At 37.5% G+C, this 16,672-nt stretch overlaps 1 protein-coding gene and 1 long non-coding RNA gene across 2 annotated transcripts in view; both read left to right on the top strand.

Moving 5' to 3' along the window:
• UCHL3 (ubiquitin C-terminal hydrolase L3) overlaps positions 1–16,672 on the top strand; it is a 29,548-nt gene that overhangs the window by 11,121 nt on the left and 1,755 nt on the right. The window contains exons 5-6 of the mRNA XM_052705649.1: positions 13,484–13,559; positions 16,018–16,076. Of these exons, the coding sequence (XP_052561609.1) occupies positions 13,484–13,559; positions 16,018–16,076 (135 nt within the window). The remainder of the gene's footprint in view (positions 1–13,483; positions 13,560–16,017; positions 16,077–16,672) is intronic.
• On the top strand, positions 3,870–12,144 carry LOC128092138 (uncharacterized). The gene is made up of 2 exons (XR_008211653.1): positions 3,870–6,693; positions 7,229–12,144. It is a non-coding gene; the product is annotated as an uncharacterized LOC128092138 (long non-coding RNA).

The following is a 16,672-nucleotide window of genomic DNA, read 5'->3' as shown; positions in this document are numbered from 1 at the left end:
TGCTAGCATTCTGTAAAGGCAGTGATGCTGTCTATAGCTTTTTCTTTTTTCAGCTTATGCAGCAAGAAGTGTAAAAATAAGTATACTAGAGTAGTGTGAAAAGGTTTTGGAAATTATATTTGCTTAAGCTTTGACTCATGGCATTACCCTGTATGACTTGTGTGTCAGACTTGGAGACATGCATCAATCTGTTTCCTGTACTGTTCTGAGCAAATAACTAAGAAGTTATTAATACAGTATTGCTCTGAACTGTTATTCTGAGCCTTATGCTTAATTGTGAAGTTTGTAAAGAGGAACTCTGCTTCTTAGGATTAAATAAAGCTATAGAGGATATTCGCACCCATAAATTAGCTGGTGAATTCAAATAGCAAGTATATGAGAAACAAGTGAAAGTAACAAAATGTTTCTACGGTTTTACATCTCACATGTCTCCAGTCCATATCATTCATATCATTCTGGTGCTGTTCCTGCACTATATGTATCAGAGAGAGTAAGTAGCAGGTTCTTGGCATTCTTGCTCACTGGCACCATGCAGGCTCCTTATGACAGGTAGTGGTTGACTTCACACTCAAGATTTTTTCCTCAAGCAGCAGAGAAACTGTCTCTCTTTATCCAATCACTAATCCAGCAGGAGAAAAAAAAAAAAAAAAAGCAGAATGAACTTATCATCTTTGAGACAATTACCACTATACTCATACAGCTGGAACTAGTTGGTTGGTTAAAATTACTCAGGCAACTAATGTTGCATCAAGCTGCTTTCCTCTAGGAAGGATACTAAAAATATGTACTTGGGTGTGCAACAGTGCTGTTTGGTTGATTTTAAGAAAAAATATCTTTCAGAGTAAAAGCTGTTTAAAAAACATAGTTAATCAGGATTTTACAGAGCTCCCCAAAGTTTGGATCTTTTTGTAAATCTACTAATTTTTGATCACAGAAGTCACCATTGTGATAATCTAGCTTGACTTTTGCCTAACATAGGCCATAGAACTAAAATATAGGACTTGAGAGACAGATAAATTATAACTAATTTTGGAAAGGCTTTTTGGGTGCTCTGATCTCAGCAGTCTTGCTTGTATTTAAGCTATGTCTTTATCCATATGTTTAGATAAGTAATAGTCTCAGAATACTGTCCATCTTAATCCCTTATTGAAATGACATAAAGAATACTGTGAAGATTTTCTCCTTATTGGTTGCAGAAACACTCATTAAATGTACTGGTGCAGAAGTTGTTCAGCTGGCAGGTATAGTCCAATTCAGTTTGAAAACTAGTCACACTTTCAATACGTATTAATGCTAATAATAGATCCTTGAACACTAAACATCATGAACCTTGATTTCCTGTCAGTTTGTATGTTGTGCAGGACTGCATTGTATATAATGAAGTTTTAGTTAGGAAATAAGGCCTTCACTGCATCTGAGGTTTTCGTATCTCCTGCTTGTGTGAATTCTGTTGGTGTGCTGTTGCAGATGAGCTCATAATCCACTCAGAGGTCGACAAGCATCTATTTCTGGGATACTTCCTTTGACAGGCTTATTTTCAATGTTCTGGATGTTCATCTTTTTAAAAAAGCTGGGAGGAAACTAACATCCTTCAAGAGTGCGACCAAAACAGGCTTAATAAAGATGTTAAAGAAGTGAAGGAAGGAAGAGAAGAAGGATCTTTTCAGACTGTGTAATGTGTAGATTTAATTTGGATATGGAAAAATACTAAGATCATTGACTTTTAAGAAAGAAAAACATGCTCTGCATTGCACATTGTATTGCAATACAGACTCTTTAACATACTGTGTTTAATCCAATCATGAGCAAGTTACTTAAGCAAAGCAAAGAAGGCCTCAGAAGGTGGTGGAAAAATGATATATATGAAATATCATTTGTGAATTTAACTTAAAGCTAAGATAACTCTTATGTTGCCCTTTTGGCTGGAAAAGTTGCATTTTTTTAGTGCCTTCTCAACATTCCTCCTTCTCTACTACAGGGCTTACTGTGCATGTACTATGTAACGTGGCTATAAGCAGTTTATTGGGCAGAATTGTTGTGTGCTTATAGATCAACTCAACTGAGCATGTGCAGGACATATGACAGGGCCTCTGATCCCTGGGCTGTGCATATGTCTAATTGTGGAAACAAAGACCAGGGCTAACTGTATTTTATCTCCTCCTATTTCCAAAGCTTCCAGTGATGATGATATGCAGTCAGACCTCCTTTGATCTCTGTCCCAGCTCAACTAGATTTGTATCCACACAGTGGTAGTACCTTAAAATGGAGGAAAGAAGAAAGCCCTGGTCCCTGTATAGTTTGTCAGTTGACAGACAAGGATCCCTCCCTAGAGGCTGAAAGAGGAAGATGCATAGGCTTTCCACTAAAGGAGTGCCTTGAACTTCAAGATCATAGATGGACAAATTTTCATAACCAGTAGGAAATTAATCAGTAATAAATATTTCTACTTGGAAAGAAATGATTGCAATGGCAAACCCTGCTCAATCCTGTCAGATCTTCAGTGCGTTACACACGAACTGACATACTTGTCTGGACTGAGCAGACAAATTCTGTCTTTCTAAAGTCTGATAGATTTGGGCATGAGCTGGGACTGGAGCTACTCAGCATTATTAAATATGTGCATTTTTAAACCTGCACAGTTCTTGGACCTCTGGAAACTTTACAGCATGTGTTTCCTTGAGACCTTAAGATCGAAGTGGCTCTAAGCTTTATCAGCAGCTATACAAAGAAATAAGTTACGGAGTGGAGCAGAAGTTGATTTCCTAAACCTTCTTTTTGGACTTTTAATTTCTTAGTAATGTATTTTTGTGTTATGGACTACTGATGTGTTTACTGGTTTATCTGACAATAACATTGAATTCTATTTCAGGCTTTTTCTTTCACCACTTCAAATATCTGAGATGTTATGATTTTCAGCACTAAAGCATGCTCCTGTGATTTTATTTTTTTTCATCTTGTGAAGTTAGTTTCTTTTCTCTGCAGTTTGCTAGCTGTTAATGAGTATTGTCTGAGTAGAATGTTCAAGGTTCTGATTTGTCTTCCACGTTTTAAATTAAATGTGACATATACTGCTTTGTGTCCTTTATTTGATGATGTATATTTAGCATTAATTTCATACTAATACTGTCATGTAGTTCTGTTGTAATATATGTATTTTTAATATTCAGTTGCAAATAACTTCAGCTGACAAAAGCTTAATTTATGCTTATTATTAAAGCAGAGAATGAAATTTTATGGCTATTATAACCTTGTTAATTAGATAGAATCCAGTATTAACTTTGCTTTGGCAGAATTCCCATTTGCTGTCTGTTGAAATTTCAGTCTTGCAATGCAGAAGTACATTTTCAGTGGAGAGAGTGTTTGTCTGATTGACCTCACAAGGGTATTAACCAGCATAGTAATTAAAAGTTAAAAAGTTTCCATGAATGGAATGTTAAAATGAGGAAGAGTACTCATCTGGAAATGAAAAGCCATTGGTAGTATTTGCCTTATATTATAATGTGAATTATATTTTATTCAATTTATATAATATGTATGATTTTTTTAACTACCTCATCTCTTTTGGGGTCATTTTAGTTAAGGGGTGTTTTTAATATGTTCTCATTATTTTAAAATTATTAACTACAAAAGAAAAATTAAGCATTACCATTAAGAATGGTAGGAGTGTGGAATTATGGTAAATGTGTTGACAAAATCAAAAACTCCATAAAAACATATTTCATAATTTTGGTCATCTCTGGGCTATTAAATATAAAGATTGATGGTGTTCAAACTGTTACTGTACTGTACTGATACTGTACCGTGAGAGACCATGTCAAAGGCTTTGCTGAAGTCTAGGTAGACTACATCAACAGCTTTTCCCTCATCTACCAGGCTGGTCACCCAGTCATAGAAGGAGATGAGGTTGCTCAAGCACAACCTGCCTTTCATGAACCCGTGCTGGCTGGGCCTGATCCCCCGGACACCATGCACATGCCATGTGATCTCATCCAAGATGATTTGCTCCATGACTTTCCCTGGTACCGAGGTCAGGCTGTTAGGCCTGTAGTTCCCTGGATCTTCCTTATGGCCCTTCTTGTAGATGGGAGTCACATCGGTAAGCCTCCAATCCTCTGGGACCTCTCCAGGCAACCAGGAGCACAGGTGGATGGCAGAAAGTGGCTCAGCAATCACCCCCGCCAGCTCCCTCAGCACCCGAGGGTGCAGCCCATCCAGTCCCATGGACTTGTGACAGTCCAGATGGAGGAGGAGCTCTCTAACCGTCTCCACCTGAATCACCAGACCAGCCGTGTATTCTGTGTAGCATTCCAGACTTCCAGATCAAGGCACAGAGTGCCCTGAGGATAACTGATCTGCCTATTAAAGGCAGGTGTAAAGGCGGCATTGAGGACCTCAGCCTTCTCCTTATCCTCAGTGGTCACATTGACAGCTGCATCAAGTAAAGGATAGAAATTCTCCCTGGTTCTTCTCTTATCGTTGATATATTTATAAAAAAATTTCTTATTCTCTTTTACTGCAGTGGCCAATCTGAGTTCAAGTTGGGCTTTTGTCTTCCTAACTTCCCCCCGGCATACCTTAGCAACCTCCTTGTAATCTCCCCAAGTAGCCTGTGCCTTCTTCCAGAGGACACAGACTCTTTTTTTCTTCTGGAGTCTCAACAACAGTTCCTGGTTCATCCACACTGGTCTTCTTCCCCTACAGCTTGCTGTATGGCATTCAGGAACAGCCTGTTCTTGTGCCTTTAAGATTTCCATCTTGAGGAGCGTCCAGGCTTCCTGGACCCCTTAACGCTTCAGGAGTGACTCCCAAGGGACCCCTGCAACAAGCATCCTGAACAGGTCGAAGTCCGCCCCCTGGTAGTTCAAGCTAACAGTTTTACCAGTCACCCTTCTGACATCTCCTAGAACAGAGAATTCTACAATTTCACGGTTGCTTTGCCCAAGACATTCCCAACCTTCACACCTCCCAGTAGTCCTTCAGTGTTAGTGAAGAGCAGGTCTAGCAGGGCAAAACCCCTGGTAGGCTCTCGTACCAGCTATGTAGGGAAGCTATCTTCCACACCCTCTAGAAATCTCTTGGTCCGCTTCCTCTGCACTCTATTATATTTCCAGCGTATATCAGGGAAGTTGGAAGTCTCCCATGAGAACAAGTGCTGGCAATAGCGCAATTTCTGCAAGCTTAGTGGGAGCTGGGGAAGCAGGGTAGGCAGGCAGGGGGGCTCCCGTGATACTAAGTTGGGACTCTTTTCCAACTCTCCTCATCTGTCAGGTCTGCCCGACTGTGACAAGGTGGGGGGTCAACCACTTTTCTGGGGTTTCTCCCTCACACCCTTCCCTTTGACACACCAGTGAGTCACTCCAGCAGTGAATCTCCCACTCACATTCCCTCACCTCCTGCTTGATCCACCATCAGGCTGAGCAGCTCATCCACCTGTTCACATCTCACACAGGTGGAATCTCTGCTATCCTCCCCAGGCAGCAGCAGGCTCAGGCATTCCTTGCAGATGGAGACCTGAACAGCCACATTTCTGGGCAGTTTCTCCATCTGGGTTGCCACAGTTTTCTTGGAATAAGCCCACTGTCTGGTGGTAACATGTTTAGGCCTGCAGTCTCAGAGACTGTCAGGAGGAGAGCTGGTTTCCTGAGCAAGGAGGGACAACACCTAGTTCCTCACCACTTGACCCACTTCCCACACCCACAGCTGCAGCACTGTATGGACGGCGCAGACTATGCTCGCTCACTGACCCATTCTCAGTGGGTAGTAACAGTAGTTACTCACCTGCTGTGCTCTCCGAGATTATTTAAAGCTTATCACCAGGTGCCAAGGGCAGGTGATGACACATTTGTAGGGTGTTTAAACTCTGCTGCTAATGCGCCAGCTCCATCTCTGCTCACTTAGCAGCTTGCCCACAAGCTGTTAGCCCCTACAGGTGCGGCACTATTGCTGGCTTCAAAAAAAAAGCCTTAAAAATAGCTTTTTTGTTGGCCTCTAGATCCCTTGCTCAGTGCAGTCTTACCTGGTTTGAATCTAGTCTGTGCAGCAAAATGAAGATGACACAGAGGATTTTTTTTATGAGCACAGAGGATGAAGCAATGATGAGTGATAAGCTAGAGGTTTATCATCAGCTAGATGTGAGCCCCTGATTTGACATCACGGTCAGAAGGACTAGTGTAATCCACTGTTCCATATTCATAGCATCATTCAGCAGGAGTAGAAAAGAAACCTTTATCATTTAATACTAATGTATTTTCTAAACCATATGAAACCATTACTGTTTCTGTAGTCAACCTGTGTCAACCTGATTGTTTGAAATTTTGACTTTCTCAGATTTATTTTGGTAGTCAATAAATTGTTAAGTTTGCATGTATGAGGTTTTTTTGTTGAATGTGTTCTAATCCAAACAAAACTTTATTGGTCCTGTGGCCTGTGTGGGACAGAAGATCAAAACTAAATCATCACAATGGTCCTTTCTGATCTTAATATAATTTCTGTAACTTTGTCAGTTGCAGCTGAGAGCCGTTTTTTAACACTTCTGTGGTCTTTCTTCTAATAGTAACAATTTGAATGGTTTAACATAGTCCCACTGCTTCCACGGATACTAAAGGGATCCAGAGTCTTAATGGCAATACTGCCACTGGCCTGCTATTTTAGAAGAATAGGTGAAAAACTTAGGAAGTTGCATACCTCACCACGGTAAGATTCCCTTCTTCTTTGCTTTCCTTTTATGTTAGACATGGAACAGTAAAGAAACTCTGGGCTCTATCCACACGAGTTAAACAATTTGTTTTAGATCTGTGAGGAGCACAACATAGCTTTCCCAAATTACCAAATAGTTGTTGCATTTTTTTGTAACTATAGAAAAGATTGATAACTCTTGCTGCTGTCAGTTATTCCTTCCATGATGTTACTTTATCTCCTTTCTCCTTGTTTCCAACTGTCTTTAGAATGAGTCAGTTAATTTAACTTGTTCTTACTACAAAGTTCACTGGGTGTGAATAACCTCTATCATATTAGGAGATAAACCTCACATTTGAACCAAGTCCTTGCTTAGTTTCAGTGTTCTTTTGTCATCTCATTCAAATGCAACATAGTCTTGATTGTTACCTATTTAGAATCATTCAGTTAAAGGACACTATAATAAATAGTGGACATCTTTGCGGTTGCCTTTTTAGCTGTGTTGCTTCAAGTTTAAGTGAGCTAAGTATGTTCTTTTCTAATGTTTATGTAGTCGCCATCGTCTTCGCTGTCTTCACCACCATCCTCATCGCAGCCTCAGGTTAGCCACAGCAGAACGAAGGCTTCGCAATTGTGTCAGTCTGCATCCCTCTCCTGGGCTAAACGTAATCATGTAGGTCCTGCAAAAGCTACCAGTCCGTCAATCCGTCTGCGTCGTTGGCGGCCCTTGATACGCCTTCCATCTGTTGGGCTTCATTCTGTTGTAAGTGTAGTCCATCTTCAGTCTTTTCTTACTCTGACACAGATGGCATTCTGCCAGATACTTCAGTCTTCAAGGCATCATATTATAATTTTTGTTGGGATCCTTTCTCAGCCATTCTTAGGATTTTGTTCTTCCTTATTTTTTTTTTCTTTCCCCCATATTGGACAGCAAGAGTACATCACTCCATATTTTGCTGTTCAAGTATTTTTGATTCAGGACATGTGCCAAGTCATTTTCAAAGTGTAGATGAAGCTTGCCCTTCATGAAGTGGCTTTCCTTTTTTGTTGTTGTTGTTGTCCACAGGCTCCAAATCCAGCTTCTTCTTTTTATCTCATCTTCATGGTCTTTCGTTTGGATTTGCTAAAGCAAGGGGCTTCTCATTTCTTGTTGAATGACATTATTTCTTCTATGTTTGAGATCTGCCTTATGTTCTCATATCCTAAAATTAGTCTCCTTTTCTTTCATTCTGAGTCTTACTTAATGGTTTTTGAGTGTTTCAATATGATGAAGTGTTTCATGTAATTCCAAGGGGCTCACGTACTTTCTCACTTGACATCTGTTTCTTTATCCAGTTTCTTTCTAGGCAGACCTTCTAGTTGAAGGTGAAGATATTCTAATAAATAAAAACTAGTCATCGAATGTGCTAAAGCATTTTTCCTTTTCCTCCTTTTTTTTTCTGTTACCCTGTTGTTTTCTCTTTTTCACTTACAGGGCACAAATCTATCTTCAAAATGTAGAAAAAAATTGCATGCACAAAATAGACAGTATTTCTATACTGTGCTATGGCTACAGTTCATTTCAATGCTAAATTAACCATGATGTAACCAAAGATGGAAGTTACAGCATATTATGATTATGCTAGAAACACTGTTAACTACTGTAGTCTTATTTACTTCGTGAGATTTCTGAAATCAACTCCTCATCCATTAGCAGTGAGCGTTCTGATAATTTACAAACTGTAATTTAATTCAAAAAGTAGGTGCCCTTCAAAAGAACTCTATGTGGCAAAACAAGCTTCTAAGATAGCACTAAAATAATACTCATTTACTCCACTTTGATCCTTGATTCTCCAATTTGGCAGATTAAAATTCTAAGTCCTACATACAAAAATTTATGACTGAATATAATATAGTGTGATATGTGTTGGTAACTAAAAGGTTCTTCTTGTCTTTACAGTTCTTTATAACATATATTTGGAAAGATATGAACCCTGTATAAATCATCATAATTTGCAAAAAGCAGGCAGCATTTTGGGCATTAGTAGAGCTTATAAGAAAATGATTGAATTGCTTTTATTAAAAATTGACTTAAATTTAAGGGGTGGTGGGGACATCCTGTATACATTTTCTAAAGTAATTTTAAGTACATTTCTAGTCCTAAACACTGACAGAAAATAATTGTTTCAAAATTAAGAGTGGAAGTCAGTGGTAGGAAACTGTTTTTCTGCTCTTTAAATAAAACCACCTTCCATAGTTGTAATTTTCCTTTGATGTTTTAGATAAGGTCTCCGGATATCTGCAGAACATACAGTAGAAAAAAAGTATTCAAAACATTATCCTGAAATGTTCTGTGCACATCTGATAAATTTGCAGTAAACATGGTGAATTTCTAATCTGTGAGTAACAACATACTTCATATAGAATTTTTCTCAACAGCTGTAATGATCTCTTGCTCTTCCAGTTCATCCGTTCTTGAAGACTAGTGCCTCTGCTCGCCTTGGGATCATTTTGTTCCTTTTTATATAACACGCTAATCTCTCCATATTCTCTTTTTTTACACTTCTCAAATAAGAAAACATGAGCTGTTCTTTTTTTTCTCCCTGAGTGCTCAGCCTTTGATTCCTGTGTCAGATTAACATTCTTATTTCTTAAAAATATAAGGAGTGCATCTTGAACTGTACGCTGTTGAATAATCCATCTCACTTACATATTTACAGACAGATTTCTGTTTGTGTAAGTATTCTATATCTAGATTCTCTGGTCACTGATAGATCCCATCTCTAAATTTCACCTTCTTGTCATCCTCTCGTTCAAAATTAGTTGCTGCTGTCCTGCAGCTAGCCTCCCACTTGCATGTTGTAGCTACAGCTTGAGACATAAAATTCATAAGCTTTAGAGGGACAGTATGCTAGACAAACAAATTAGACAATGTTTAGGAAAGGAGCTTCTTACTCATTCTTGAGACAGTTGCTCTGCACCTGTCTTTTATCTAGACATTGGATCTTTATCTGTGGTAAGCTGTGCATGTTTGGTTTTGAAGCTCTTGAGCATCTCAAATGCAGTAAGCTCTCTGTGGTACGTTGATCATGAATAGAGATGTGACTGTTTTGTGAGAATTAATCAGAAATAATCTTTCTGAAATTCGTGATCATTATTCCAGTGGTGATTGTTTCAACTGCAGTCTTTCAACAAGGATTCAAATGCCTATCACACACACACAGAGTAAATTTGCTTAAAGGTAGTGTAGGTGCACTTTGTGCCTCAAAATGGAAATTACAGATGCCTAATCTACCCAGATGCAAATGCATAACTTTTTCCCCTTCAGAACTTATTGATCTAAACCATGCTAATGTTCTTTTGCACAAACATCACATAGAATAGATTTTTCTTTGTCTTCTCCTAATTTATTGTGAGTGAAATTGTACACATAAACTACTATAGTTTTTATTCTCTTAGACTTATTATTACTTTTAGCTTAATAATTCAGTTCAGTTCCTCAAGATTCTGCAAAATTATTTTCCTTATCAGTCTTTACCTCTTTTCTTTCAGAATCTGATAGATTTTCAATGTCATTTTCTTGACTGAATGCAAAAAGAAGTTTCATTGGTGTTATTGTGTTGAGTTTTTGTTTGCTTTTTATTTTTTTTCCATGTTTATTTTTCTGATTGCTACCTGTAACACAAAGCATTGTACTAAATTAGTTTGAGAGGCCTCTTGCCTTGCTCCATTTTCTTAAGTAGAAAGGAGAAGTAATAAAAAGATTCCATTGGAAGAACCTCTCATGTAACATTGAATCTGGCTTTATATTGTGGTCTTTTATAAATAAATTTTAAGCATAATGAAGTGAGGAGTTTCTCAATACGTTCATAAGATCAAGACAGATTTTTTGTTGCTTTTCCCCCCACTGGTGAGTTTGCCCAAGAAATGCAGATGAAAGAAGCATTATTAGAGAAGCTGATGTGACGGGGCTTTGTTGACTTAGGAGTGTACTACCAAGTTTCTAAAAGTTTGTGCAACAAGAAGAATGAAGAATGTTGTTTGTGAGCAAAGTAATGAGAATGTAATGGTGAAAGGTGAACTCAAAGAGCTTCTTGGTATGATGGAAGGTAGGAAAGGATATGGTTGACACAGTAGGAAAGTGTAAGAAGTGTTATTTTAGAAATTACTGATGAGAAATCTGCTAGTGAAAAACGGGGGTACTGTTTTGATTATATGAAGTAATGCTTGAGAGGTGTATACAATTGCTGTCTACTCTGAGAAGTTTATTTTACTGTTGAATTGAAATGTTCAGGCTAGTAGAGAAGGCTGTTAAATCTTATGAGAGATTAGGAATTGGTCATTTAATCACAGAATCGCAATATTGTAAGGGCTGGAAGGGACCTCTAGAGATGTCCAAAACCCTGACTGTCCCCTCTGTGGACATTTGGAACACTTTTAGTAATGAAAAGGCTTTTATTATACAGAGAATGAGAGAGGTTGGAAGGAAGAAAAGAAAATGGCTGCTATAGTATACATTATATGATGAGAATGAGGAGTACAAAACGGTTGGAAAGTTGTCTACTGAGTAACTAAAAACAGTGCTAAAAACAGTGAAGTATGAGAGACTGGGAATCCATGAAGTCACACTATATTACTATCAGAAGTTACCTCAACACCCTGAGAACAAATTGGGATTGTTGTGTACTTAGAACCATCACTTTTAAGTGCTAAGCCTTTTTTTTTCTATTCAAATCTTCAGGTTATTATTTTTCAGCCTTTTTTTTTCAAAGAAGTAGATTGGAAGAGTGGTTATATGAGTCAGTGGACATCACAACCTGTTCCTTATACTAAGGGTACAGTCATAATGTAAGTTTCTGTAAGCTACCCAAGATGCTGATATATGTCCTCTATCTTTTCTGGATGGGAAATAAGTGTAATTTTTTTTTTTAATTCACTGAGTGGTACAGCTGTTCAGAAGACTTGAAAAGTGAATCTTGGGTCTTAGAAGTCAGTTCTGAATCCTAGCTAGACATTGATCATGTTTAGACTTTTATTTTTTCTTCTTCAATATGATAATACAAATCTGCTGTCTCCTAGACATTGAATGGGCTTCTGTGTGAAAAACCAAAGGAACAGGTGCTCTCAAACCTAACTGAAGCTGATATTAGTAGTCTTTGAGAAGAGTAAACAAGAGAAAATCCGCCATATTTGCTTTTGTATTATGACCTAGTGATGAGCATACAAGCTGAATTTTTAGAGCTATGTTCTCTTCTTCTAAGCATTCTCACAGGCTTTATTAAAAGCTGAAAACTTGGCCAAAAGTGTAGCTTTCCACAATAGACATCATGCTGAAGCTGACGTTCTCTGCCCTCTGAAACAGAGGTGAAACAGAGTCTTTTGTACATTAACTGGTCATGGAGGACAGTTAACATCAGTGAGGATGGGAGGAGGTTGTGTGTGAGAGGGTTCCCCACCTTTTTTCTTTCTTTTTTTTTTTTTTTGTCTTTTTTGAACTTCCTGTATGGAATTTCTGTAAGCTGTTCCTCTGTAATTCTGTCTTCTTTGGCATTCTTGTTCGGTTGAAAGACTTGTGGTGCCACCTTGTCCTTTGCTGTATTGTTTTGATCATTTGCTTGGGTTTCATCAAGCAGCTTGGGTCATCTTTTCAAGTCTTTCTTCATGACCGTAAGGAAGAAGGAAAGTTTTAATGGGGTCTTAAAAACGTGATGTAAACATAAGATTCTCCACAACTCATTTTACACAGTAATCTGTTTCTGCCAGATTTAGATTTTTGAGATGCTTTATGAAATTCACAGAAGTATCAGAGTAAAGATGGAGGAGAAAATGTATGAAATACAAGTCACATTCTTGATAATTTCTTTAGAAGTAACTGAAGTGCTTTTATCCATTCACTCAAAAGTATCTTCTTAATTGTGAATGGAGCTCAGTAGCAGACTGGACAAATTCATGAAGTAATAAGACCATCAGCTGCTATCGAACGTAACAGTGGTGGTGCAGCTTTTGGCTCAGAGGTTCTGACAACACTTCTTACCAAACTTGACACTGGGAATGTGCTGCCAGAGAAGAGCATGCTCTGTTTTTTTTTCTTCTGAAAAATCTTTTCTATTCTGTGATTGGCAACACTGGGCTGGATAGATACAACTAACCATGTTTTTTTAATGTCACTTGGTGCTGTCAGTGCACTTCAGTCCATTCTCAATATGTAGCGATGATTCCTATGATGCTGCTTTGAAATTCCAGATGTCTCTGAGTGTAACACAGCTCTGTATCCCTCTCAGTTTTTCATCCTTCCTTTCTGCATAAGAGATGTGTGAGCAGTACCCTGGGAGTTTCATCTGTTTCTGCTGTCTGCAAGGAAAGAAAAGGTTATCCGTCCTACAAGTGACTTGCATTCACTTTGACTAAGTGAATAAGTTCTAAAATACTGTAGGTTCAGAATTTTCAGTCCTGTACTGCTTTGTGATGAGAGGTGCATTACTGAAGGACTTGCTATTTATATGAATATCTATTTTTAGTGCTAATGTATTCGAGTTGACACAACTTCTAACTCAGTAATGGCAAAATAAAGCTTTTATATAAAACTGTAATTGAAAATACTTCTACTTACTTAAGGGAGATGATTCTTACTAATACACGTATTTGCAGGAAGCTTCCTTATATTTCATAATGTTTTGCAGTGTGATGTCTTCCATTCTGCCCAAATCCAGAATGTGCTTTTCACTTGCCATATCTCTTGGACAGGTGTTTTGCACATTATGATATATTCTCATTAATCATATGGGGATGAGTTTTAGTGAATGCAATATGGTTTTTGTTTGTTTTGCAGGCACCAAGTATAGATGAAAAAGTAGATCTTCACTTTATTGCATTAGTTAACGTAGGTGGTCATCTCTATGAATTGGGTAAGGACATTTTCTTATCTGCTCTACGTTTGTTTAAAGACAAATACAAGTAGTAATCTTGTTGGCTATCAGTTTGAGACAAGAGTATTTGATTTAATGGAGGGCTTTGGTTCTTTTGCATTGTAGGGTTTGGGGGTGGTGGGAAGAGTTTCTATCAAATGACTGCAGCTGTTTTCCCACTGCTTTTTTTTTGGATTCTTCTTCTCTCAACTTCTCTGTCAAGACAAAATGACACACAATATTAGACTGTCTCTGATCTTCTTTTATTATTTGATAAGACAGGAAGCAAGAAAGAATTGATGAACGTGTATTTCTGAAAATACTGTTATACTTATGTCCTTAAATTGCTTAATAAATATATTGGATGCAACTTTGCAAGTGTTAGCTGTATTATTAAATAGGATGATACAGTTAACATTGAAATTGTATAGAATACCAGAAGATAATAATCTCCATTTGTTATAGGCTGGTTACTTTTTAATCTATCTTAATTTAGTTAACTTCAAAACAGTAATCTCTGTTTTCTGAATTGGTTAAAGCTATTTTTTCTTTCTTCAGATTGTTTAGCAGCAGGTTCTGCTCAGATATTCTCTAATGATTCCAATCTAAAACATGTTGCTGGGCAACGAGGCTTTGCTGCAGCTACTTCAGAAAACTATCAAGTAGATATGAATTTAAAAACTGCAAGTCACTGGTCTTAACATATTTTTTCCTGGGTTTTATAGTGGGAACGCTTGCTACTTTTTTTTTCAGTCAACATTTAAGTAAGCAATGCCCTTAGCAGGTGACAGTTAATTATTACCTGGGACAGAAGCAGTGTGTTAGAAATGTTTATATTAATCCTAAGGTGAATCTGTGGGTTAATATCAATGATCAGTCACGAACTGATCATTAATGCACACCTCTGTTTTACTGATGTCTGTCAGTGTACTACAGATCAAATAGTGAGGCAACTACTACTGTAATGTAATCTAAATATGTTCTGACTCTTAAATTTCAAAGCATGATGAATGGGCTTTGTTTAGCTGTGTGCAGCTACTTCCATATTACTTTTTCATTGTGCATAAATTTACTCAAAGAGCACACTATTATATTTATCATATTTTGCTATATTCTATAAGAGTGATACAAGATAAAAGACACTTCAATTTTTTATTCAATGAAAACAAACAAACAAACAAAACCCAAATGGGCATTTGGTTTAGTTTAGTTCAACTGTATGCTAGTACTATTTTCCTAGTTCTTAAAGTAACAAGTTCCCAAGTTCATAAAGTAACATCTCTCTGAACTAGCAGAAGAAAGCAAAAAATAATTAAGTAGGAAAATGGGAGAAAGTTTTTTAGGTTCATTCACTGGTTTCAGTCACTGTGGCCAGCATGTGGGCTTTGGCAGTCAGAAGATGCTGGGAAACCACATGAATGCTAAATGCTTCTGATGTTTTTGCCATAGAAGACATGTTATTTATAGGCAGATGAAATTAAAATGTTATTCTGCCAAGTTGTATGTAAAAAATGTAATTAAATTTAGCTTGCAACCATACTGGGCATTCAGTTTGTTTCCTTGGCATGTTCAGAGGAATCTGTATTGTTATATCTTCAGTTCTGGATTTTATATGAACAAGAGGGTGTTTGTGATTCTAAATATAAAAACAAATTAACATAAAATCTATTTTCAGTTATGAAAAATGCCATTTGGTTGTACTATTGATTTCAGTGGAATCTGTGAGGAAGGGAAATCTTTAAAAAGGTGGGCAGAACCAAAAAGGAATTTGGTCTAGAGAACACTTAAGATATCCTGACAAATGTTCTCATAGCGTTAGCTCTTCATTTGTAACCTCAGACATATTTCTATGAATAGAATTGTTTTAAATATACTGAGAACTATAGTGTTGTTATATTGCAAGTGACCGTTTTTTTAATGTTGTGAAAATACTTAATGCCTGGCTTATTGGAATTGTTAATTTGTTTAATTTAAATGGGAATAAGGTTTCACTTATGTTCTTTGAAGTTTAGTGTTCTCATGTGTCATTCAGTCCCTGATGATGGTCGTCAAAGATCACAGATACACAGCAGTCAGTCTGGGTAATTCCAGTGTCATTGAAATCATTCTTTCCCACTTGAAAAGCTGAAGTGCTATCCCAGCAGTAAAGAAGTTGCAATTCATAGCCTCACATTTTCAAATAAACCAGTAGAGGTATCACTTCAGGTATTTTTAATATAACAGAATGTGCATAATTGATGACTGTTAAAAAGTAATAATTGGAGGAGAAATTAGGGAGTAGTTGTTTGTGTGTTTGTGTGATGCTTTTAAGAAAAGATACTTTTAAGAAAAAGAAAGTAGCATCTTTGTAAGTGAAGAGCAAAAAAAATCTGTTCATTTATTTTATTGGCAAAAAACTCAAACTTTTCTATTTTAATTTTATAAATTTATTCACCAGTACTGCTTTATGTTTCCACAGATGGACGCAAGCCATTCCCAATAAACCATGGGGAAACTAGTGATGATTCTTTTTTAGAGGTAGGAATAGAAATTGCTCATAAGTGGTATACAAAATTCAGTCTTGTTATATTTATGGTTGGATTGTGATTCTGGTTGAAAGAGTATCATAATATGAGAGCAAGGAAGTGTCAGAAGAGCCGAGCATAACAGAAGATCAAACTGGCTTTTCTTCTCTGATGAGATTTTCATGCACCTGATTTCAAATTGTGTATGAGGGAAGTGATTAAATTGGAAATGTAATTTATCATTTTTCTTTTAGTTGACTTAGTTATAGTTTAATACATGCCAAAGTAGAAAGAAGTTGATTTGCTTTCCAACACTTATTCCTTCTGCCCCTTCTTCCTTTCTAACAATTGTTGTTATAGAATCACAGAACGTCTTGATTGGAAGGGACCTTAAGGATCACCTAGTTCCAACTCCCCTAGCACGGGGGCAGGGCTGCCCCCCACCAGCTCAGGCTGCCCAGGGCAACATCCAACCTGGCCTTGAGCATCTACAGGGATGGGGCATCCATAGCTTCTCTGGGCAGCTGTGCCACTGCCTCACCGCCCTCTGAGTAATGAATCACCTCCGAACATCTAACCTGAATCTCCCTTCTTTTAGTTTAAATCCAT

Source organism: Tympanuchus pallidicinctus, unplaced genomic scaffold (assembly GCF_026119805.1).
Source record: "Tympanuchus pallidicinctus isolate F22 unplaced genomic scaffold, pur_lepc_1.0 scaffold6, whole genome shotgun sequence".
Taxonomy (NCBI): Eukaryota; Metazoa; Chordata; class Aves; order Galliformes; family Phasianidae; genus Tympanuchus; species Tympanuchus pallidicinctus.
Note: the sequence above shows the minus strand (reverse complement) of the source record. Positions and strands in the feature narration are given on the sequence as shown.